Raw genomic sequence first — 26,916 nt, forward strand, 5'->3', positions numbered from 1 at the left:
TTTAACACCTTGTTTTGGCCAAGGGAGTTGATTCTCAGTGCTCTGTAGCATAATTTAGTTAGTGACATACATTTTGCTTTCACCCTTTGTGTTTATTTACATTGCTCTAGCAGCACTGCTACAGAATGAACTTCATAGTTAGAACTGGCAAGGTTTAAAATTAACATGGGGATTCCCCTCTAGCTGAAAACAAACTTGTTTTCAACTCAGAAAAATAAAACTTCAGACTGCTTTAGTGGCATTCTGCCACAGAGGCAGTTGGGCACTATAATGCTTCATCGAGTTCCAGTCCAAAAGCTTAACAACAGTATTTCTTCCCCCCCTGCAGACCACCAGCACAAGATTAGCACGGTCTTCTTCTTCACCAATGTAGTGCGGGTAGGTTGAAAGAAAGGAAATGAAGATGGGAGGTGTGGCACGACAGACACCTCATTTAAAGGTCTCTGTCTCTTGTGAGAGTCTCCCCCCAGTGACAGGAGGAAGGAAATGACTTAATGAGGTTTCACTACCAGCTGTGACAGTCCAACACGCAGCTATCTTTCCTTCGGTGTGCTCGGGACTGGCTGTGTATACAGAAAACATCAGCTCTCAGATAATTTAGCCTTGCAGCTGGAATCCAATTCGGAGAAGGAATGAAGAGCACTCTACTTCAGCCTGCTGCTGTTACTGAAAAGGAAAAAATCAGCAGCTCCAGTTGCAACACAGCTTTCTTCAATTCAAAAACTTCTAATTCTCCAACACTCCAAGATTAACATCTGCCCCTCAGCTTTAAAACACATTTTAGATAGCATATACTTTCCTCAATCCATCTTTGGTTTTGGCTTTCTGATAACAGAATGGCTTTCTAAAAGATTGAACTTTTGCAATTTTGGATTGACTTTGAGAAGAAGTATCTTAGGGCTCTTTCCTCCCTGCTATTATCTTGGCGCTAGCCATCCATTCAAGCCCTCCTACCACAGAGCTGAAATATAATACAGTAATTTTCTATACAGCTGCATGCTCAGTGGTGGTGCAGAAAGACAGCCACTGTAACCATTATTTCTATTGTTTTCCACTAGGAAGAATGCGCATCACTGGTCTCACCAGGGTTTACAAGCACTAGTTATACTGGCACAGCACCTCCTGCAATAAGGGCAGATTGGGTCAGTTTAATCCCACTTTCATTTTGGTTTGATGATGCTGGGTTTGCTGACAATATTCAGTTGAATTCTTTACCTCTTTCATCTGCTGGACGCCTCTGCCCTAAGCTACCACAACAGAGGGATATATTGCCCCCTCTGCTCTCCTACAAAATTCAGAGGATCCTGCTGAATGAATCCCAGACTTAAGAAAACAAAACACACACACACACACACACACACAACAACCACCACCACCCCCCCAACAAAACACCAAGCCCTGCAAATGAATTAATCCATTGCTCTTCATCCTCTCAGAGAACTTAGTTACAAGCTTTGTTGATTCTCCATTTATTTTGAGAAATATAAAATATGAAAACTAGTTTACAGTTCTGCCACAAAAATGATGAAGCAATAAGCACAAAGTTTTTTTTTTTTTACAAATAACACTATATATGTTTAGCATTTAAAAGTGCCTAGAGTTTTTCACAGCAAATAAAAGTTTATTTACCTATATCTTTTTTTCTTAGTAAAATATTAAATCTTTTTAAATTGCACATGAACACCTTGGTGAAGTAAACTATATGTAAAGTTACAACAGATCTGTATTTAAAGCAGACAGTCATTAGGAAGTATATGGAATGGAGAAGACTATCAAAGCCTACATCGAATCATAAGGATTGATCAAGAAAACAAGAGACAAGACATGGACTGATATGGCACAAGTGATTAAATTATTGACAATCTGACAAAATGTAATCAAGCCTATTTGAGGTTCTTCACAGATCTAATACAATACTAAAACAATTCAACACAGAGGTTTTGTAACATTTAAACTGGCAAAACATATTTTTGGCTGCTAAATGTTTTCCATAAGTTTACAAGGCATCTCCTTCACTTAATATTGGACCTTAAAATAAGTACATTGGTAGATAATGTGCATTAAGAAAACAAAATTTACATTGAAGTTTGCTGTAGTTGACAACATACTATGATTTGACAATATATCAGTTAAAATTAACCGCATTAACTTGCAACAGCAGAAAGTAGAACATTTAAAAATATTATTCTTTACTTGTTCCTTCAAACAAGTTGCCTTCTAATTTCCAGAATTGCCAAGGGGTTCAACCTATAGTTTCACTGCCAATACAACCACTATGCAAAATCACATGTGAACTGAAGTCTCTACGAATCATGGTCAGAATTTTTCACCCAATATTCTTATTCCTCCTTCATAGACACCTGAACTGAATTGTATCAGTTACTATTTAGAGGACTCTCCAGTCAAAAAGAGTAATTAGTGACCAAAGATGTCCAACTTGAAATATTTCAAAGAGGCCCAGCTGCCATAGCATCCATCTTGTGTGTGCTCTGACCTTCTGGATTATGCTTCTTAAATGCAAACCCTTCAAAGTTCTAAGTTGAAGATCCAAAAATTCAAGTATTTAAAGTCTTACTGATCTTAAGTCCTGACCTTCAAGCTCATGTTGACATCAAGTCATCTACATAAGCATTTCTTTCAAACTACAGCACAAGTGATTTACCCATTTTGGGATCTTTTGCAGGCCGTCAAAGTAATATTTGATTCGCATCAAGAATTAACATAGATAATAGGGTCCAAATACCATTGTTATGTTGCTTTAAGAAACGCAGCAATATTGACAATGGATGTATGATAAAAGTTCCATTATGTCATCCACAGTCAGCAGCACAGAAAACACATATGCACACTAGATTTCTTTGCACTGAAGCCCAGCTGTTTAAAAATGCAGGAATAAACTCTATTCTCAAAATTAATATTAGATTATAGGCATGCGCAACTTCACGTATCTAAACAAAATTAGGAGGCAGGGCCTAAAACACAGGCTTTGTGAAGAAGTCAAAAATGCACCGACATTTTGCAATCTAATCAAAGTCTAACCATTTAAAGTGAGAGTGCCAATGTGACCCTCCCCCCAAAATATGTTTGTAAACCAAGTATTCAAGCAAGTTTAGCCTACGTGAACAAAATTTGAAAAGTGATCTACTCAACTCAGAGATGGCAAATAAATATCCTCAATAAATTACACTTTAAAGATTTTCTAGTTAACCACCTATTATTTTTCATCTCAGTTTAATTGAATAACTTCTTAAATAGATGTAGAAAATATTTTAACAAAATCGATTTTGCCTGCTTTGTTGTTAAACACTACTCTCAAGGAAGTGAAAGTGCCCAGGTTTTACAAGTAGATTTAGATTCAGATTATGGACTGAAAATCAAAAATATGACATTGAAAACACAGCAGTGCTAACAAACACAAAATATGCAGCATTTGGAAAAAAAAAAACAAACCCAGCTCACAAGGCACTTACTATAGTGGTCCATTAAATAAACAGTTTATATAGTGCACCCTTAAAAATCATTGTTATGCATCAAGCTTTTTCAGTGTTAAGACCACTGGATTCTGTGTATTCTACAGCAGCTATTGAGCAGCCTTGTTTCGTATAATGTAAATGAAGCAAATTAGAAGCGGGGCACAGAAGGAGAGTACTTTAAATCACTTCTTGTCATGCGAAAGTTCTTGCGTGTAGTGATAAAATTGGGTGGAATGCCATTCTGACACGCGCTGCTCCTCCTCCAACCCCCCTTGCCTAAAGCAGCTACATTCCTGCTACTGTAAGAGCCTGGCATTTTAATTACAATTGACTCTATAATCAACTACTAGTTTGGCTCATCATTTGCAGCTTTGAAAAATAATGTTCATATCAGTAGCATTAAGCTACTTTCCAGAGCAAAAACTGGCAGACAAAGTATCTGTAAAAATTGTACATTATTTCAATGACTTAAAATGCTGAAAGTCAATCAACACACATGATACTGGTTTGACTTTGTTGTTGTTGTTCACAATATACTTCGAAGGCCAGAAGAGCTACAGACCCAGTCACATCTCCCAGCATTTCTCTGTGGGAATGGGTTCTTCGTCTCCCTTTAGAAAGTATGCATATATGAAACCATACTTTTTAATTACTCCCAGACTGAGAAAGCTTGGATCATACAAATGTATCTGCCATCTTAAGGTTTTCCACAGTTGCATGTTGGACAGAATAAGGAAAGCCATCATTGACAGAAGGATCTGTAGACTGGCCAAAGTTAACATTCTAAATTAAATCTGTCCCAAAACGTTGGCAAAAAGTACCAACTTGTTCAGGGGACTTCATTCTACTTCAGCCCAGTCTGCCGTGGTACTTATTTTGTCCATAAGCACCAAAGTGAGAAAACTTAAGCATTTGTCCAGAATTACCACATCTAGTCCACTCCCACACTCTGTTCTGCAGGTCACTTACAAGCTCCCTCAATTCTTTCCAACTCAAATAACCAAAAAAAAAAAAATCTAATCCTCATTCACACTTTTGCATAGTTGGGCATCTTCTGGAGTTGTACTTCTGTTTTCTTTCATAGCTTTTAAGGGGACTCATCTGTCACATATGCGAGTATTTCCAGTCTAAATCCTTCAGGAGAAAAAAAGAGTCCCACTTGAGCAGCAAGCTGTCCAGGACTGTTCCGACACTCTTCCTTCAATTCAAAGTAAAGATTACTCAGTTTTATCTGCACTTTCAGATTTTTCCCTTTGCATCATGCAGCGACGAACTATGCTGTCAAAACTTCCCAGGTAAAACAGGCCAACAATGCGAAAAATGCCCATGCAAACAACCTGGAAAGAGAGAGAGAATTTTTCAGTTTAAGATGCTGGATTGCAACATTATTTATTTGTGAAATAAAAAAGCTTCTAGGCAGGCATGTTGTAAATGTCAAGAAAAACTTATGAAAACCATAACAACTATGCAACAGCAGGTAGGAATTTGTGTTCCTGCCAGCTTCATGTTTCAGCTTGAAAATACTACTCCAGTTTCTTAAACTCAAGTCTCTCCAGTATGAACAGCCATTTGATGGAGGAAAACAAAACAAAGGTTTGCATAATGTTCTACATTTTAAAGTATTTTAAACTATAAAATTGCAACTACAGGGCCTTCCCAAATCTCACCTGCTGAAGCCCTTCAGTAATAGAAGTGACTGGTGACATTCCACTTGTCAATATTGACAGCATATAACCATCTGATCCAACAGAGCTGTTAAAGTTCCCTTGCTGGATGGAAGGAAAACAGCAATTATGAAAAAGTAATTTACCCAGTTGTGACAAATCATGATGTGTCTTATTTCAACTGCTACTCTTGGTGAACGTATTTGTTGTTAGTGACGTCAATCAGCTATTTTTTATGTAAAAAAACTAACACAATTAAGACTTTTAAAACTATTCAAAAATACTTTGTGCTACACAGCAGCATTTCAAAAGGCATTTACTTAAAATGGACAAGGAAGGTAACTTCTCTTTAGAGAGAGGCATGCTAAATTACTGCAGATTTCTTTACAAGACAGAAAGGTTCTAAACGTCTTTTTGAAGCACTCTTATTGCTGGAGAAAATGCATGATGGTCTTCCTGTCTGTAAATGTATTTCAGAGACAAAATTACACCCTAACTCTGTCAGATCATCAATCACTACTGTAATTGTAGAATATAATACTGCTTTCCTTTTGTTAAAATCAGTTTGCTATCACATGAGATTTGGAATGAGGGTGTTATTTCAAATGCTAGGTAACAGGTCTTCCTTCATCTGCATCAAGGATTTTTAACTTGCCTCCTCAAAACCACAAGACACAGCCTCTACGCCAGGGGTGTCAAGCTAATATTCACCGTGGGCCACATCAGCTTCGCGGTTGCCTTCAAAGGGCCGAATGTAATTTTAGGAATAACTACTGCTACATCTACACATTCCTAAAATTGCACTGGGCCCTTTGAAGGCAACCGCGAGGCTGAAGTGGCCTCTGGTGAAAATAAGTTTGACACCCCTGCTCTACTCGATTCAGGGGGCAGAAGAGGACGGGACAGACATCAGGAAAAAGTTGTTTTCATTGGTTTGGTAGGTTGGTTTTTGACTACTCATCAGGAAAACTGCAGATCTATAGCTCTGGCTTGGGCTTCTCCCATTTGATTCCAGCAGGCTTTATGCTGGAAAACACTTGGTAAAGCACTGCAGGACTAAACTTATGGAAGGCAGAAGTGAAAGGAGGTGGTGGTGTTCCTGAATGAAAAATAATCACATATTTTAGGATTCAATCACTGTGCTTTATGAACATGAAATTTCATGTTTGCTTCCATTCTGAGGTACTTCATTAAGCATTCAAGCATTCCATAGCACAAAACATCAAAAATAATTCCTCAGAACGGCAATACACATTTAAGCACTAAGAGAAGCATTTTATGTACTTTAATCACTCATAAATCACATAATTAAGGCATTAAAAGCCAAAAAGGCTAGACTGCCTTCACTTATTGTAAAATTATTTTGTATGAACTCATTTTCAAGAAAAATAAGATAGTCCAACAAGCTTTTGAGGTTGACAAATGGTATTTGATTCATAAAAATTCAGTAGTTTACTGCTGTAAAGTCAGTTATAATCTGCCTTTGAGACATTGCATCATTCTGATTCATACGTTTGTTCTGTCTAACGTACAAGTTCAGATACCTTTTAGCTCCAAGAGACTGTATAAAATCATTTGTGGGCACAATGGCAGAAAAAGAATAAAGAAAATGCTTCCTGTTCAAACTAACCAGTAGAGAGGTCTATTTCATGTAAACTGCCTTTCCATTTTACTTAATCATTGTCTTACAGTCTTAAACAAGTATTACATGCGATCCCAGTCTCTCCAACAAAGAACATACTTCAAAAAGTTAATTTACTTACTATGGCATCTTTGACTATAACTCTGGCGACTTGTTCTGCTTGGCAAACAGATGAGGTTTCAGAAATTAGCTTTGTCTCTAAGGGCTTTAACAGAAAAACATCAATATAAGTTTATCTAACAACACACAGGAGAGAAAAATATGAAGGTCAAATTTTGGTTTGGGGTTTTTTGTCATGGATGACATCACTGTTAGCAAGTGGTAACATATTATCACCTAAAACATCCACTTAAAGGTAAAAAGCACCTTCATAAATAATAGTCTAATTTACGAAAGGAAATGCCAGCTTTTCCTGGAGTAGTCACCTTAATAGTTTATTACTAATAAAATATGTAGGGTTTTTTAAAAAATTTCTCAAACTCCACACACTGGTATCCACCTAAATCTGTAACTGCATTTAATTTCTCCGTGTTTCAGAGCTTTTATGCCACTTTACCTTACTAGAAGAAAGTAATGATGGCAGTTATTTTAGCAATCACAATGCCTTTCACAAAAAAAAGTCTGATTTGTTACAAAAAAAAACAGCAAAAATACGCTTCCAAGTATTTAGAAGCACATTTGTCATTCATGTCCTTTTAACAAATAAAACAATGATGGAGCTAACTGCACAGCAAACTATTTAAATGTTCAATACGTTAAGATAGATGGTTCTGTTGATGGAGAAAAAACAGCTCTACATTAGGGAGAAAACAGTACTTGGTCATAAGTCGACTACTTGTATTGGCTAATTCAGTTACATTTATTGACAAAATTTAATTGAAGCATTCAAGGCTAGGCAAATACTTGGACTAGCTTAAATTCTGAGATTAATATTTTTTAAAACCACTTTTAGGGAATAGCCGAGCAACTACAGGTTTCTCTCATTATTAATCCAAAATACTACAGAAATTAAATTTCACAGAAACAGACCTATTTACAAATATCCGTAGAATTATGAATCCTGATTTCACTGACCAGGCTCACTGAAAACTTCTTTTTTATCAAGTATGTGTATTTTAAGGGGAGGTGATGGAGAGGGATCACTGTCTTTGCCAGCAGAAATCCCACACAAACACCTTTTACATGCCTTCCTACAACGATACAGGTTATGTTATCAGATCTCCATCTCATAACCCCTATATACTTTTGAGTTTACAGGCCAGTATCAACCAAATCTGAAAGAGATATAAGGATGCCAACAGTAATAAAAATAGTATAAGATCAGGAAAAAAAATTAACTGCTGTTCAGGAGCAACAGCTAAAGTTAATGAAGTTAAGAAAAAGGCAGGTAGAAATCAGCCATTAAATACTTGATATCTGGCTACTCAGGCACCCAAGACACAGTTGTCATTTGTAAAGCAGTTACTAAAGGAAAAAAAAAGTTTAATGATTAAACACAGGAAAGCTGTATCCTACTTCCTGACATTTTTTTACTATATTAAATTATTACAGAGAAAAACAGCACAGTCCTAAAGAGATTCAAGCTAGAGGGACAGCTGTTCTAAACTGATATTAAATAAACACAACAATAACAAATGAATATCTGATCTGTCAAAGCAATGCAATATTGCAGATTTAAGGTGCACTATCACAACAGGACCAAGTCACCCAAAGACTTCACGTATGCTAAAACAAAGCATTAGTCTTCACTTAAAAGACCACACCTTTTTGACAAATAAGATAAATCTCACTGAGTCTCTTTTAAAGAGAAATTTTAGATGAACAGTGCACTGTACTGGTGACTATATTTCCCCAAAATAGGCTATTATGAAGAAAAGAAAAAAGTCCCAGAGAATATGCAAGCTACACAACTATCTGCAGATGTCTAATTCTCACACTTTATATGGAAGTGTGGGAGTATATCTTTAATACAGAATATCTATATCAAGATGTGATTAAGTCAGAATTGTGTTATACAATCCCTACTGACTCCTATGCAAAGGGTAATAGATAAAATGCAATTCAACCCAAATTTCCTATCCTAAATGATGAGGCATCTTGAAAAGGCTGATCTCCTCAGATACCAGCTTTCCAGTTCACAGTATGCAAATGAAAAAGAGACACATTTTTCTCCAGTTACCTGATACTTTAGTCTGAACAGAGAGCCTGAATGTGGTTTTTAGAATTATACTTCATATACAGGAACAAATGGCAAGTGGTGACTAAATTACACTTCTGAAAAGTGATACTGTTATTTGTACTACAAACACAATGCAAGAGTTTTCTCCCTACTTTAATACTAGACAACTGCCACTACTGAATTGTATCATTACATATATTCATACAGCATTGTTAGTTTGCAGACTTCACTGAAGGAACTGAGGTTTATTTTGGTCTGTCACATCTATCAGAACAGCTGCAAATAATTCAAGATGCAAAATAGGAATATTGGTTTTGGCTTGTTAAGCTTTAATATCAAAACAAATAGTGGTTTTACAGTTTACCATTCCACAACAATATTTCCATTGTGTACAGAAAGACTTCACAGTGTTTCAGATAAAGGTAAGTAGTTTTCTCATTTGAAACCAGAAAAATAAAATACACAAAATTACCCTACAGACTATGTAACTCTGACTAGTTAAGATGATAAAATTGGAATGTCTAAAAGTACGTCTCAAAAATCTTAATATGCATAGATTTCAAAAGTACTATGTAAATGAAAGAAATCTGAAATGTAATGCATACTACAAAGTGAAGCTTTAAAAACATTACAGTATTAATGAAGAACTGTTTACCTTTGTTTTACTTTCTTCTGCAAAGCCAGGTGTGTCAGTATCTGGAGGATAGGCCACCGTTACGTAGATATTATAAGGTTTTACCTGTATTTTAAACAATTAAGTGTTATCTTAATACTGACAACTCTCACACATCCGTCATAGCTTAATTTCTCTAGTACTGAAGAAATAAAGCAAACATGAATTTAAATTGCTTCTAGCATTTAGTCACCCTCGTACTCAGTTCTTACAAGACGCAGAGCTTTGTCAAACAAGAAAGCGAAACAGCAAAGAGCTTAGAGATACCTGTGTTGTTTTAATAAAAATATCTAAGAACTTTGCATTTGATGTAAATTATTTGATGAATCTTACTGCTTTTTAAACTATTTGAAGGGATATGAAAGTAGTTTAGCTCTATAATTATACCAATTTCAATTACAAAAAAAAGTCTAAACCATTGCCAAACACCAGTACTGAGCATTAAGAAACACAAGGCCAAAAAGGCTTTCACTAATGCTTATTAGCATGCTTCTTTGTTGTTATGTCAACATTTTTTCATTGCTGGACAAATATGAGAGAAAAATAACAAAAATGTAAAACTCTAATTTGATATCTTTAAGAGGTATACTCATGTCACAAGGCTTTTCAACCCATGATATAAACTTGCAAGGGGTCAAAATCTAAGGAAACAAAAAAATAAGTAGAAAACCTGAGGAGAAATGGAAGGTGTTATGTCAAGAATTGCATTTAGTTACATTTGTATGTATGTGCCATAGAATTACTTCACTTACTGCACTACTATTCAAAAACCACTCCAATGCAAATCTGTACTCCAATACAAATAAAGAAGCTTTTAATTAAAATATTTAGAGAGCTAAGATCAAGTGTTGTGAAGTGCTAAGCACTTTATTTGTATTATGAAATATTCTATATTGAAAACACTGAAATATCACATCACAGGTCCATAAACATCCTATTTTTAGTTTTGAATAACTCAGTCTTCACCAAAATACCTGCCACCAGTCTGAAGAAAGACCCTGCAGTCACACTGTTCTATCTGGCAGGCCAGAAATGACTACAGGTAGTTTTACAACTCATTCTTATCCTGATCAAGGCATACAACTACATTGAAGAGAACAGGGTAACAATAGGGCCTATACAAGGGTCTAGAACCAAACACAGACACGAAATAGGTACAACATTCATAGCAGAATAATATGGGAAGTAATTTTCTAATCAGTTTTACCTGCCTTACTACAACGTACTTACCAAACTTGTTCCACTGAATAATGAAAACAGTGTTTGGTTTTTTGCCTTGACTTAAGCATAAGCTTAGATCATTACACTATAAAAAGCTCATATATACCAAAATTTAGAAGGTGAACCACTGTAAATTTTTTTTTTTTTTGGACAATCCTCAGATTATAACTTGCAAGTTTTACTGTTTCATAGGGTTCACAGACCACTTGCCACGGCCTCGCAAACAAGCTTGGAATCACTGGCCTGCCCCTCATGCATCTGCGGGATCACCAATATAATTCCGCACTTAGAGGCTTGAAAAACACTTTTACTCAAAATACTTAAAACCCAAGTCCTCTTAGTAAAAACGAAAGAAAAAAAACGTCTGCACATGTGGTCATCTTCAGTTCTAGGAACAGATTCAATCTATTCCCTCTTAGGCAACTGAAATCAGCTTAGTTTCTGCAATCCCATGCAGAGCAATATGATTGTACTGTTGCCAAAAAAAGGGCCAACATAGCATACAGGTATCAGCAGTGCCGCACAAGACAAAGAGAAAACTATTGAAATGAAAATATGCTGTCCTGCTAGTGAGAAAAAATGTTTATAATCAAAATTGCTTAAATTATTGCACACATACCTCCATTTGCAGGGCTTCAGCCAACCCTCGAAGAGCAAACTTTGTTGGAGAATACGCTGTATAACCAAATAGGCCTAATTGCCCAGCCTGCGATGATACAAACACAATCCTTCCCATTCTTCGTTCCTTCATGGTAGTGATTACTGCTCGACTCGGGTAAACGCTACCCAGATAATTGACTGCCATTAATCTCTGTATAAATGACATTAATAAGGTATTTCAGCCACAGACTTGGAATCCTTCAGCTGTTTGGTGTTATTTATCAAAATTACATATTTTAGTCTGCTTTACCAATGAAGTTCACTAGATTTGTAGTTTTATCAGCTGGCAAAAGAAACAACTGTTTTCTATTCTACAGCTTCATAAACTGCTTAATAGCTAAAAAGTTCATTTCAAGCCAAAAGGAATCCAGTCTATCTACAAGTCTTAATAGCATCCAAGATACTGATAATATTGTGAACCATATGGCCTTCAAGGAAAAAAAGAGTATTTGCCAGAAAAACGTAACCTAAACAGTGTCCAGGAAGCAATCAATTTATGCGTCACGTATGAAAACATACTGAAATAAAAGTTTAAACAGCTTTCCAAAACAGGAAACAGGAAAAATTCTATGCAGTTATGCATTTCAGAGCTTTTGAGTTTTGGCAGGATAAGAGGAAGTCCTTAATTTCACTCTCTGGAAGACCTAAACAACAACTGAATGCCTTATACAAGCAATATAAGGGATGACTCAAATTTATTACAGAATTATGCCTATTTAGTATTTTCATATTATTCAATGTTACCTGTATATGATGGGGGCCTGAGGACTGTGGGCATAAAGTTGCCTTTCTGCAAACAGTTTGTGCACCTCAGGGTTGAACACTGACAACAGCAAATTTTTTCTTAAACAGGTTAATATATATGTGTATATATATAATTTTCACCAGAAAACAAAACAATACAAATGAGACTCTGTGAAACTTAGTGCCTTTCACAGTGCATTTAACTATAAAAATACGTGCCAAGCTCTTCTGCCATCTTGAGGACTCTCTGTATCCCAGAGGGAGAACTCCCTGTTCTGAGCAATCAACAGACTGATAGTTAGATAAAGAATTAGAGGCAATCCTTGCAAACCTAAACATACATTCTAATTTTGACAGCTATCACAAATCAATGTATAGGTATTCCTACAGTGTCTGCAAACACACTGGAATGCAATCTAATTGTCAGAACAGTTGAATAAGAAATCATCATAAAATACAAAAGTATGCTCACTTACTTCAAAAGAATTCACTTCAATTTCCTCAAATTTTCCTGTAACTGATGTTCCTGCACAGTTTACAAGCATGTCAACTGGTCCCAGCTTCTCCTGAGCCTGGAAGAGGGCATAGAGGTTAAGATGTTCTTTAGTGGGGAAAAAACCCACCAACTTCCTACAGCACCGTGTCATTATAAGTAACTATTTCCATTAGAAAGACATGATGCAGATAAGCTTCTTAGGATACATAGGTGAATCAGTTACTTCCTCACCTGTTTTAGAACATTCTCCACCTGTTCATAGTCTTTAGATACATCAACAGAAATACATAGTACAACCTAGAAAAGGAAAGTGAAAAAACATTTTTACAACACTGCAAGGCCAGTACCTGTTCATTCTGCACCTTTCAAAATGAAACAAAATCCAGTGTAATATCTTTTCCAGAAAAACAAGAAATCTGCTTCACAGGACAATTTGCACTTCCCCCAAATGGGAGAAAGCAAACTCTGTCCCCTCAAGCTCCTCCCCCTCACACACAAACATTCTAGTATACTAAAGATTACATTAAGAATGAATAAACACTTCAGGACCTTCAGAGCAGCTACTCATGCAAAGTATAATTTTCTAATTTACTGTATCAAGACACACTATGACTCAGCTTACTTAAAGATTACTAAAAACTATTCTCACTAAGGCAGTCAAAATTCTACAGTGCTACATTTAACTTTCATCAGCACTAAACACAAGTTAAACCATTTGTATGGCTTAGGCTCATCTCTAAGAAAAAACTTTTTTTGCTACATCATAGAAAGGCACAGTTGCAGAGTGTTCCTCTGAAACTGCATCAGCACTGAAAAAGAACATCTCAAAAATTTATGAAGTGTTAAAAACCTGATAACTTTAGTACTGGCAATGCACACCACCCACTTTTTCAATACCTTCTCTTTGAAGAATGGTAGTAAACTTAGTTGGATACTCTTTAATGGGGACATGTCAAGGATAAAATTAAAATAAAACTTCTACGAGAAACTGATTAGTTGCGGTAACGTTGCAAAAACTGAAGTAACTGAAGTTGCAAAAACTGAAGTAACGTGCATATTTACTTCTTGTTTGGAAACCAGAGATTATGTGGTTTAATTTGAAAGAGACAGAAAGGTGGCTTTGGCCTGAGGGGTGGCAGCAGGCAGTACAGGATGGCAAAAAGAATATTACAGCAACACCTGAGTTTTGTTGCAATTAAAAGTTAAGCCCTGTTTTTTTAAAGTTCCTGATTACCTTCAGCAAGATGATTTCAGAATCTACACTTGGAAGCACCTTCAAAACAACTTCTGCCCAAAGGAGGCACTGTCTTAGGGTTGCTACTTACAGATTCTAAGATTGCTACAAACTCCAGATTGGCCAGTTATTTACAAAGCATATCTGGTAATTCATCATCTTGAAATGAGAAGCAATTTCGTATCACAATAAAAGGAGAAACTCTTGTATTCCTGTTCCAATTTCTATCCTTTCTGTTACTTTGGTCAATTCATTTAAACTCGGCTCAAGGTGAAATAAAAGTAATCACCAGTTGGTAACAAGTACCATCATGACCATTTCTCATAAGGCGTGTGGACACACACAAAAAAAAAGCTTACCACAGCGTAACTAACTGCTTTGGCAGCCAGTCATTTGTCAGTTCTGCCACTGGTCAGACTGCAACACCTCTTAGCTGCATAAACAGAACCTGCTTGCCATTCCTGTACAGCAGGTTGGCTATTCCTGCCTCCCAGCATTGTGTGTAGTTGGACATAAGCATAAACTTGTGGCACAAGTTATTATTGGTGGGTCTGGATCCCTTAGGATATTTATTACATTTTGAAAATATTTATCTTTTATATAAGTTTGAGAACAAAATAGCAGTTGAATGAAAACAACATTGATTTGTTACCTGGATGTCTCTGCAACATCGGTGAGGAGGTTAAAAAACAAAAAAATCACTGTTCTGTATTAAAATTGTAGCAGTTGCTTAATATATCAGATTGCATAGAGTAGTCATTCATACTGTGGACAACTACCATACCTTTTACTGAATCTCTCATGTTATAAACTCACCCCTCTGCCTCTATTTATCATACTTTCTTCTACTACAATATACTGGTTATCTTCACTCCAAAGCACATGCTATAGATCCATGCCTAGGACACAGACTATGCTGCCAGAAGTCTAATATCCCCAGCCCCGTTCCTCACCTTTGTTCCAAATATTGCATGGTGTTGGGTCATTAATAAAGCTTTCACAACAAAAAGATCAATTCAACTCCCAGTGAAGTAACTGGGAATATTCTGTATTACAAAAGGAGTTTTAAAAAATATTGAAAAAAAAAAAGGTTTAGGGGCAAGGATTTTGTTCCATTGCACACCTATACCCTAAAGGCTGCACTGTCAGCGCTCTAAATAAAATGCATGCTAACATCTTTAAAAGAACATTAGCCAAGCTGGGCACTAAAATGTATGTAGATGCCAGACCCTGGTTGTCCATGTAACCTGGTTTCATGTCTATATCCAAGAGCTGAATGGTGACAGCACAGGCTCACATAAGTAACTCTTCCAGAGGATCTTTTTCTCTCAGTTTAGCATCTAGTAAATGTAACAGTCTCTGTGTAAGTGATCCATATCAGACATCATCTTTCTCTACACTCTCTCAGCAATCTTTTCATACAGCTTCTCTTGGTTCAGCTACCTTCCCAGCTTCTGATCTGCTGTTCCAGTGTGAGCTCTGCTCCAGTCTCCTTGCTTTTTCCAGTATATTATTTGCATTTAGACCAGGCAGTGACGTTGCCTACAACCCAACAATAGCTACAGGAGAGCTACCTATCACTCCCACTGCCTAAGCCTAACCTGTCTGCAAGTCTAAAGCTGCTTCTGCAAAAGTAGGCCTGTTCAGCCCACACTGGAGCTTGCTCAACCTCAAAGGTAAGTTCTGAGACTTCAACTGAAACGCTTTATGAACATGAATCAAGTAATATTAGTTTAAGAAGTCTACATCTATTCAAGCTTGGACAGATTTTAACAAGAACATCCTGATACAGTGTTTAAGAAGGGATTAATGCTAAGCTTGGGAAACTACTAGAGCAGCTAAAAGAAAAAAAAAAGTCCTCATAACTATTTTATGGGCAGAATACAGTTTATCCTCACCTCAGATGGCTTAGTTTTTCAAATAAAGTTGCTCTGAGTAAGGCAGCATGCAGAGAAAAAAAATCAGTTTGAGCCATTTGACAAAAATATAGAGAGAGAATCTTATCTGATAAATGGAGGTATTGAGAAAATTTTGTATCATCTAGTACTAACACTATTGCCTCCAAATAGCTTTTTCCATTGTTTCTTTTCAACAGAATATTCAATTTATCAATTAAAATCCCCTTGCACAGAAATAAAAATTGCTTGTAATTTGTAATTAAGGAAGTCACAAAAAAATTCTGGTACGCAAGAAAGGAGAAGACAAGTATGTTAACAGTCTCAATATTGTTTCCCTTCTTCGATTGTTAGCACTGAAAAAAATTTTAGTATTTCATCTTGAAGCTGCATATTTTGAACATGGCAAGTTTACCTATTTTAAGTTAGTACCTTTGCAAGTTCTAAAACGGTGTCTTTACGTGTGCGTGCACTATCTCTTCACCGAAGCAGCTTCAGTGATTAGAACACACACTTAACTTGTGTATATGTTACTGTACTTCGACAGGAAGAGGAACACAAGTAAGATGTAGTGAACGAAATCTGGAAACAAGTATCTAAATCTATTTCCAAGGCAATTACTGTATTTATGAATTGCAAAAAGCAAAAAATTAGAAAAAAAAAATTGTTCTTCCACTTGATCTTGAAGAATACAAATGCTTATTGAGTGACAGTAAATTGCAGCTATCCAAAAAAGCATACTGTACCTACAGCTGAAGACATCAATCTTTTTTCTAAGAAAAGCAGGCTAATGCACTAGCTGGGCAACATCTGATGTAGCAGAGTTCAGAACATAGGATGTAAGCAGATCGGTATATTTTAATTGAAATTCCGAGTCCTCAGTCATTTTTGTCAAACAGCTTTGTTTTAAAGTCAGGGCTACGGAACTATGTTGCAGTGACTATCTTAAACAAAACATACAACAGCCACACTGTGAGCAGTGATCTTACCTGCTTGTCATTAACAGAATACTTTTCTATTTCCTTCTTTGTCTGCAAAAGCTTGTTCTGAAATGGATACAAGAACAGTTATAGCATTGCAGTTCTGAGAGCAATATTTGTCTTCAGTGTTTCAATAAGGCTTAAATACATTACCTAACCCCCCCCAAAAAAGATCCTCAGCTACTTACAACACTTTACAGGACTTACAAATATATGATGAAAACAGAAACTCCATAAAGCTATCAGAAGTTGCTTATCTGTTTTTCACTTCATTTTCTAAAGCCAGTAACAACTTCTAGAATAGATCTAAGGCTTTTCTTTCATACAACTACACCGAGCACCTAAGACTGTAGGTATTATTTTTTCTGCTGTATTTTGGTTCTATTTTATATTTCTGTAACATTAAACTATTCTGAAGAACAATCAGTGTCATAGAATTATCATAAAAATGAAGCTAAGATTTGGTAAATTCAAATTGCCATACTCCTTTCAATAAAAGTGTTCATTCTGGCTGCATTCAAAGTTATGCAAAACAAGTGCTCAAGTGTAAGTAAATTATCAAAGACAGCTGGGAACTGAGGCCCCCCCCAAAAAAGTGCCTTTATTTCCTGAACAATAACAAGCCATTATGAAAACAGAGTCTTTTCAACTAAATTTTGATTAGTTAAAAAACAAAAAACAAAAAAACAGACTACACTTTTTCATCTGTAGGGGTCTTGATGAACAGTTTTTCATTAGTAAAAGCATGATAAAATGCTGATTATACACCAAAATATTCTGTGAATTTTAAGAATTCTCTTTAATCCCCCAGTTGTCTCTGTAGTTAAGACTACAACTACCATAGTTTTAAACACAGGGTTTTTCCTGCTTTTGTTCTCTGGCACAGATCTAGATAGCAAAATAATGAATGCCACTAACAGAAGACATAACACTGGCAGAGTTTTAAGGCAAGCTAATCACAAATTGCATGCTGGCCTACACTCCTTAAAAAGGCAGCCACCTCTCCTATTCAAATTTGAGTAATTTGAAACGCTTAGGATCCTTTTAAAATATATATGGAAGAAAGCATGAATAATTATCAATTTCAAAATTATCCCACACCCATACAGATTTTGTGAACGGAGTTTAACCAGTAAAAATACATGTACACTTACCTCATCCCTTGCAATCAGTGTTATAAAAGCACCTTGCTTATAACATTCAATAGCAATACATTTTCCAATTCCACTGGAGCCTCCAGTTACCTAAAAGTTATTTGAAAATGGCAGAGTAAGTCCACTATCTTCATCCCTTCTCCCATACGATAAGACAAAAAAAAAGGAAAAATTTAAAAATATACCGAGATTAAAATATCATCCGATCAGGTGTGAATACAGAATACAAACTAAAGCTAGTTTACTTATTGATTACGAATGAAAAATAAGATCTGGATAGATCGATGAGCATTTGTTTCTACCTCAGTTGTATTTTTTTCTCATTTCTCACATCAGGCACACTTAGACCCACTCCCACACAGGCTCTCACATGCTTTTGATTAAGTTCTGTATGTTATTTCTAAAAGCAGAAGTAGTTAAAAATTTGAAATCACTATTAATCTCAGCCATAATAATGCAATTACATACTGCCTCTCCATACCAAGTTGCAGCAGAAATTATTCATAAAATTAACAACTGTATATTGCCTGCTGAAGGTATCATCACATAAATGGAAAATACATTATTATTAAAAAAAAAAAATTCAACAGTTGGCCCACTGTAGAGTATTTCTCAGTCTCCCAGTCTGGACCTTGAACAGTCTGTGCAAGTCCAGTTTTGTGGGGATGCCAGCACCTGAACTACCATTCTTCCTCTAAACTGTAACACTGAATAGTCTTACAGGCTAACTGAAAATTAATAATTGGTCTATAGACAAATGCAGGGTGGTGTCTACAGCCCTGCATCATATGTTGGCATACACTGCCAAATAATACTGACATGCAAGTTAAAGTTGTCTCAGCATCTCTCTCACTACCCTCAATAAACCTACTTACGAACTCCGTGTTGAACAAGATGTGGATGGCAATTCTGACATCTCTAACTGAAATAGAAGTGTCTGCCTGTCTGACACTGTCTTTAGACAACTTGTTCATTTAAGCCAAGTCTCAGCCTGCATGGGCTTTGGTCCTTAAACACCAGTAGCTTCCTTACATACCCAAATTATATGAATTTTCTTTTAACAGCATATTAAAGGGCTATAATTGGGAAAATACAGGAACAAAATGCCTAGAAGCATTTATTGTAAAAAAAAAAAAAATAAAAAAATAAAAATCTGTTGATGAAAACAGTTCTGAAATACAAATTTCATCATAATTGGAAAATGTGATTCAGATTCCTCTGCAAATCAACATTTTTTGTTCTTTATCAAAACCTTTTAAAAGACTGCAGAGAGAGTAAGGAATCACCTCCATTTTAAGTATGAGAAAATGGAGGCATTGAGCTAATTAGTGAAACATCAAAGATCCCCAATCTAACTACACACTCTCTTCATCTGCCAATGCCTCAGAGTTGCATTTGCAGAGATGCATTATCCTTAAAATTCTTTCCACTCCTGGAGGCATTAAAGTCAGAAGAGTTATAAGTACATTCTCATGAGTCACTAAACTCTTATTTCATGAGTATTTTATCACCGCCTCTCAAAAATAGCTTAGTGTGAGTCAAATAATCCCAGCAAACAAAGTTTTACAACATGGTCCATGGTTTCTGACTGGTTCATCTGCAGTCACAAATGGGTGAAGACTGGGTGTAACATTCACAAAGACTAACTTCAGTTCTTTAGGCTTCCTCTATTACTAGAGATAGCTGCTTCAGATTACCTTCTAACAGACTCTCTCTGCAAGACTGGCTTCACACTACACTAGCCTTTGAGGATAACTCCAAGATGCATGCCCTGTTCTGGAAATGTGAAACCTGGTCTGTAGTGTTCTGAACCAAGGATGACTGTTTTCAAAGTAAATGAAGGCCATGAGAGCATGAGTGTTAGTTCATTATTTGGGACTTCAACAGAACCCTAGAATTAATTTAGTGCTTCATGGTGGAAAGAAGTTAAGAATTTTAGTGTATTTCCAAAATAGCTTGCAAGATTTCAACACATGTCTGAAAAGGATTCAGTTTGATACATCAAGGCAGATATCAGCTCCATAGCACTCTAATTGCTTCTACAGATGTTCCACAGCAGCAGGTACACCAGCACATGGACTAACTGGTATGCAGGAAAGACCGCTCCAATTCCAATTTTTGGCATAACACTGAGACAGACATTTATTACCTGCATAAACTGCTGAGTATCATGAACAGGCCAAATACACCAGTGCTTGAGGAATTCTTTGAAGGTGAAAGTACTGGGACCAAGCCTCAGGTTTGTCAGACAACACTAACATTACTTTTAGAAAGACAAGGTCTGAAGTCATGCAAGAAACAGAAAAAGTAAAAAATTTATTCACAGTCACACCTGAGAGCACTGTATAGGGCTCATGTCACATCAGTGACAAAAGGCAATATCAATTAGCTGGGAACTTTAGCATTTAGGTGGGAGGCTGCTTCTGGAATGTGGGAGATTGTTACTAATATACACATATTTTGGGAACCTTCACCATGAATGTAACCAGAACGTAGCAAGAAAAAAAAAAACACCACAAACTTAACACCATTAAAAATTTTGTGCTAATGAAATTAGCCTAAGCAAATCAATGAAGTCTGTTAGGTAGATAAGTAACTAACACTGATGCCCAGAATCAAAGGCAGAGCACGCATCTACTTCACTAAACAAGACATTATTACAGTTACTTACCCTTGTGGCCAATAGTTTTACAGTGCTACTGCATTTCATTCGTTTGAGACATCTGAATTGCCACTGATCCTATTTTTAAATGTCACTGTAACCCAGCCTCAGACAAGGTAGCGAAACTTAAAATCTGGTCACAGCAACTCAAAGCAGACTAATTTCTTGACAGAAAGGGACAATTGAATCCTAGCAGTAATTCAGATGTTCAGAATGCAATACCGGCAGCCCTTGAGGAGTGTTATTTAGCTGTTTCTGTGTTTGAGAACAGGCACCAAAACAGCTATTCCAAAAAAGGTCTAGCTCCAACTTCTCAAGCTATGATCTTTGATAACAGAGTTCAGCTTCTACGTATCATAGGGTTTATTTCTCCCTTGATAAATGCAAAAGTTTGGGCAAGGTACAGGGAATTGCTGTGTTTCACTTTCAAAATGGAGATACTGGAAATTCAATTGATGAGACAGTCCAACTCCAAATCAACAGAACTGTCACCAGGGAATGATGAAAAACAAGACTTGATTGATACAGTATGTCCAGAGCTTACTAACTTTCACTTAGCACTGGATACAAGCTGGTTTCATGCTTTTAGACAATGCTCTGACAGAAGGTATTTCATTACAGTGAAACAGAACATCCCTGTAACCTACCCTTAAGTGGTTAGCATGCCTCACAAGACTCAAAACAACCTCTTGCTGAACCACTCAAATGCATCCAAACCACAGATCGTATCACTCCCAACATAAGAGCTACAATGCTGAGACAAAGATTGGCTGTCCTTAAAGTTGACTGCAGTTATCAAGTTGAGCTCTGCACAGAAGGGGTAGAACTACTTCTAGACCAGAGATGACCCTTACCCATGTGGATGTGGGCAAAAGGCCTTTTTCCAATCTGAATGTGAGATAGTCCCAAGCAGGGAACATCTTTACATTTCCCGACATTGTTAGTCCACAAACTGCATTCGTATCACTGAGATATCAGGGGTTTTTTTTTGCAGAAATTTCAACTTTGTACTAGAGAGGTTAAGGCTGAAACAAGGAGGGGAAGGTTAGCATTGACATTTCAACAACATCACTCATTAAATGCACAGAAGGCTGCTTTTTGCCCTAACAAGTTTTTGTTGCATTCTGTTCCATCAAGCAAAGCACCTTTGTAGAGCAATGGAAAGAAAGAGCAGAGAGGATGTGTGTAGGGCAGGTGTAAATCCCTGAAAAAGGGATGCAAATGAGCATGATGCACATGAAGCAGTGATGAAGGACTGCCTTATCCTATTACATTTTCCTGCCTACCATTGCAATCAGCTACCAAAATAGTAGCTTGTTCTCACAAAATAGGTGATGTGTGCTAGCACACAGCTTGAGACCCAAAGAGAAAGTTAAAGCCAATGGTAAAATAAAAGATGCACAAAATAGTCTTCCAGATTGCAATACATGGAGAAGTTCAGCACAAGAAATATCAGCTTTACAGGATAAAAAGAATTTTTACACCCTTTATTTGAGAACATTTTCCTAGTTTTGCTAGAAACAAGGCAAGTAGTATTAAACACCTAAAACCATTTTGTTTTAAGTAAGCTCAACCTGATGCTTGAGCCATTCTATAGCAGTCATTTTTATCTGGTGTGTATTTTGGTGACCCTGGTGAGCACCAGAATGGGGGGAAAAAAAACCCACAAGTTTAAACCATTAGTCATTTGGAGTTCTGTAGACTCTCACTCTGAGTAACAGTTCTATTCTTCCCTAATAGACTCCTCTGATCATGATTCCTCCAGAAAGCATGCCTCACCAAACACAGCAAGCACTTCCATCACACAAATGACTCTGGGAGAGGACAGAAAGGGAAAAAAAAAAAAAAAAAAAAAAAAAAAACCAACACAAAAAAACCCAACAAAACCCACAAACTTTCTGCTTCAAACTTCTATCCCAAAAGGCAGCCAGAGTCAGTTACGTAGCCATAACTCAAGCATCAATAAATTGTAACCATTAAGAGTGAAGAGAAATACTTTTTATGAAGGATTAATACTGAAAAGAATACTGGCTTAAGTTGAAAATTCAGTGACTGGCATCTGAAGTTGGCAATGGCCTACCTTCAGAAACATAACAGATATGTATTTCATGATACTTTTGACAAGCCCCCAGAAATAAAGAGTTCCTGGATAAGACTGACCTTTTCTGCTTCAGACAAACAATTTCTTCAAGTATATCTTGAATAATTATATTTACAGTGCAATGGTAATCACTTGCCCTCTTGAGAGGGCTTAACCAGCTATAAATGAAATTCCCAGTTCTCTACTCCTTTATTCTTTTATTCTTCATTTCAAGATTGAGTTTAACTGAGGCCTGGCAAATATTAGCAAATGTTAATCTACAGTCTTATCTGAATTATCATAACCCAAAAAGAATTTAAACATGCAAATGACTTTGATAACAATTTTGATGTGGGGTTTTTTGATATTTTTTTTCAGTGACAAGACTTCAAAGAAGTCCTTAAATATTTTCATGAAGTGTCTCAGTCATTTCAGTAGCAGATAATACTTAGTCCCAGTATACGATGTAGGAATTAACTCCACACACACAATGTGGAAAGCCTCCCTGAACAAATTTTTTTTTATTTACAGTACCATCATCCAACATTTTTCCTTATGCACTACATTTGAAAATTTGGTATCCAAATGTACACCTGTCCAGAGTTACTAACAGCATCTACAAACCTAGGAGCTAGTGAACTCTGAAACAATCTCTCATTAGTTCATATGAATACTTTAAAAGCATAACTAAAGTCAAAATAAAACAAATAGTTCTGCCAGTGGTGACACCAATGAAACTGTTTACCTGCATATTTTGATTTGTATCATCAAGTTAAATATACCCACAACATCTTCCTCCATCAATCTATTTATATAGTTACATCTGTAGCTAGACTTGTAGTTTTATAACACTTGCAGGAATATGGTTTTTGAGACTTCCGCTTGTATCAAATTGAGCTTAGAGTGCTAATATAATTAGCTGCATTGGTTTTAGGGAAGTTTATCTAACAAGAATATTCCCATAACTTTCTATGTGAACTTTTAAAAATTAACCATTTTGATTAGAAGAACCAGCACAGCAGCTTTTAGAGTTTAATCACGGGGAAGGGGAAAGAAAAAACTTGGGATAATCAAGATATATACAAAAAACAAATAGCAAAATTTTGGAATAAAATCCATTAAACTTTTAATTGCTTGTTGTTATATTTCTGCACAAAAGTTATCGAAAGTCTGGTTCAACTTTGTTACGGAAGAAGCCCTCGATACTGTGTAAAAGCAAGCATTACTTCTGTGGGTAGAGCCACAACCAAAGAACCTTAATGCAAGCTAGAACACACCTAACACAGTATATGATGCTGTAAAGCCAGTTACAGCATCCAAGCAACACCTATTGCATAAAGTGACCTGGGAATACTGTTGCAACTTGAACAGGTCTAAATTATTCTGGGGACAGCTCCATCCTCCAAAAAGGAGCTCCAAAAATAACAATTAAACCCCTCCAAAAAAAACCCAAAAAAGGCATCATACAGAGCTAAAAAAAAAAAAAAAAAAAAAAAGGAAAAAAAACAAAAACAAAAAACCCACCAAAATAAGAAAAAAACCCAAACTTAAAGAGTAACTGTAAATTCACTTGCACCTAAAAGGTCTAACTTCTAGATTACCCCTGTAAATTCACTTGCACCTAAAAGGTCTAACTTCTAGATTACCCCTGTAAATTCACTTGCACCTAAAAGGTCTAACTTCTAGATTACCCCTGTAAATTCACTTGCACCTAAAAGGTCTAACTTCTAGATTACCCCTAATTCCCACCCTAATAAAAGCACCTGAATGTCCTACTCACTCCTTAAAAGCAAATTTAACCAAAGAGTAAACTACAGCTTCACTACACAGAGCATTGGTTAGGGATTTAAAGCTAAGTTAAGAGAGCTGATTATTGGACCCCAGTTCTTTCAACTGCTTAACTAATTTGCTCTCATGCATCTAAACTCACGGCTCTGTGATCCACCTGAATGCACCTGAGTATTGTTTCCCTTCCCCTCACCAAGCCACACACCCATGTAACTTCTAGCGGTGTACTATTCATGAACTGTTTCAACCGTACGTTCTTCTGAAGATTTTTCTTCTAAAGACTTCCTTCTACGATCTCAGCTACAGACAGACAAAATACTGCTTGTGGACATCGATATCTGTGTACCTTAAGACTAAAAGGTGCATGAGCATCACTTGACAACTTCCTTTGTATCAGTCTGCCCATTTCCTTGCCTCTCGGTTTTTAGACCACGGAAACCATAGATTTTGCCTTTTTTTTGTGTGAGCATACACAGCAGTTAAATACATTGGGAGGTGCTGAAAGAAAACAAAACTCAAGGCAACCGGTAACTTCGAGAGTACAAAAGGAATGTCTCAAAAAGTCAACACGAACACCGAAGATGGTTTGAGTTTCTGGTGACTCAGAAGATCGCCTTAAGCCAACCGAAATAGAGAGCCGTTGTCAGAGTCATCAGCACAGGTCATTTCCTTATCGCTCGGACCTGCGGCTCCCTTGTTTTGGTAGCTTGGGGTGCCACGGCCAGCTGCCAACATTCCCTGTAAACCAGCGGGCACCCCTGACGCTGAGCTTCCCCAGCGCGGGCCTTTGCCAGCAGCTCCACTCCGGGTGCCGCTCAGCACCAGCCCAGAGGGACCCACTGCCAGAGCCGCCCCGCTCTTGTCACCGAGAGGCTTCCTCCTCTCGCCCCCCCCCACCCCAGAGCGGGGCCTTCCCCGCGGGGGCCCCCACGGCCGCCGTAGCCCCGGGTGCAGCCCGGCTGGCAACGGGACGCTCCCTCCCACCGCGGCGGGAGCGGCCTCCCTGCCCCCCAACGGACAGAACGGCCGAGGGCGGCCCGCGCGGAAGACCCCGCCGCCCCCGCGGGGAAGGCCGCTCCCTGCGGCGCGGGGGCAGCTCCTCCTCGCTCCGCGTGTACCCCCCCCCCCATCCCTCCTCGGGGCACCTCACTCACCACGACATGAGCGCCGGGCAACTTGAGGGGCTTGGGGCTGATGAGCGGTGACACCATGTAGAGGAGGAGGACGAAGAACACGATGAAGGCGACCACCAGGAGCAGCATGGCTCGTGCCGCGCTCGCGGAAGGCTAGCGGCGAGCAGGGGGCGCGGGGCGTAGCCCGCCAGGCGGCAGCTGCTGCGGGGAGGGGGAACCGCCGAGCGCAGCCCCAGCGGAGGAGCCGCCCGCCTGCGCCGCGCCAGCCGGCGGGAGGGAGGGAGGGAGGGAGGGAGGGAACGAGCGACGACGCTGGTACGGGGCGAGCGAGGAGAGTCCGGCCGCCGCTCCGCGATCTGATTGGCTGGAGAAGCGAGCTCGGGCCTGCGCGTTCGGATTGGCCGGCGAGGGAGGGAGGGTGCCCGCGGATTGGCGGAGGGGCGGGACGGAGCTCGGAGATTGGAGCCCGAGGGTGTTTTCAGGGTCGTCGTCGGAGGCGAAGGGCGGGCGGGGAATAGAAAACGTCTCTGGAGGAGGGGTCTTTGCGCGGGGGGCGGGGCTTGTGCGCCGTCACGTGGGGCGGCCGGCCGCTTCCCGCCGAAAGGGAGAGGGCGGGGCCGGGCCGGGCCTGCGGCTCCGTGAGGTGAGGGGAGCAGGCGCGGGAACGCTGAGGGGAACGCTGCCGCAGCCGGTGCTGGGCGTGGAGGGAAAGCTGGTCTGGAGCAGCTTCTTGACTGAAAAGCTTTGGCCAGAAGAGCTCAGCCCTCGGGACGGTAGCGGCTCGTAGGGAGAGGCCTGCTTGGGGGTGTCCCCTCCCCCTGGGCGAGGCCTGGCTGCTCAGTGTTGGCCCTGAGTGCGCCTTTCGTGGGGCCATAAACGCCAGTTTTTGGAGTGGAAGAAAAAAACCCCAAAAGACTACCCTGTTTAAGCACTTATCGTGGCTTCCTCCTGTGTTTCCAAAAATGTCTGGAATATTAAGCACCTGTTTGTACACAAACCTTTTTAAATGCATTGCCCGAGGTTACCGATTGGCGCGATTAAAATGGTGGGGATGGGAAACAGCTGGTGCCTGATGAGGTGGAAAACACGTCTTATGAAAGATAATAACTGACTTTATCACAGGCAGGCTTTAAAGCCTATTTTAGGCCATTGCCTCCAGTAAGAACAGAAGTGGATTCTGCAGGACTCTTTGTTTTCCGAGCTGTGGAGCTCCACTGATTTCTGCTGGCTGCAGTTAA

General features: G+C 38.4%; 1 protein-coding gene across 2 annotated transcripts; it reads right to left on the reverse strand.

Annotated features, from left to right (window-relative positions):
* Positions 1–1,464: 1,464 nt before the first annotated feature.
* KDSR (3-ketodihydrosphingosine reductase) lies at positions 1,465–25,956 on the reverse strand. Of its 2 annotated transcripts, XM_080339005.1 has the most exons (10): positions 25,700–25,956; positions 18,016–18,105; positions 16,871–16,927; positions 12,984–13,049; positions 12,733–12,828; positions 11,472–11,663; positions 9,614–9,697; positions 6,901–6,984; positions 5,141–5,242; positions 1,465–4,810 (listed from the first exon to the last, which is right to left on the reverse strand). In XM_080339005.1, exons 1-10 carry the CDS (start codon positions 25,805–25,807, stop codon positions 4,691–4,693), a joined length of 999 nt encoding a protein of 332 aa, XP_080195131.1. In that variant the 5' UTR covers positions 25,808–25,956; the 3' UTR covers positions 1,465–4,690. The 2 variants fall into 2 exon arrangements, with proteins under 2 accessions (XP_080195131.1, XP_080195132.1); XM_080339006.1 differs by lacking the exon at positions 6,901–6,984.
* Between the last annotated feature and the right edge of the window lie 960 nt (positions 25,957–26,916).

Source organism: Nesoenas mayeri (assembly GCF_963082525.1).
Source record: "Nesoenas mayeri genome assembly, chromosome: 2".
NCBI lineage: Eukaryota > Metazoa > Chordata > Aves > Columbiformes > Columbidae > Nesoenas > Nesoenas mayeri.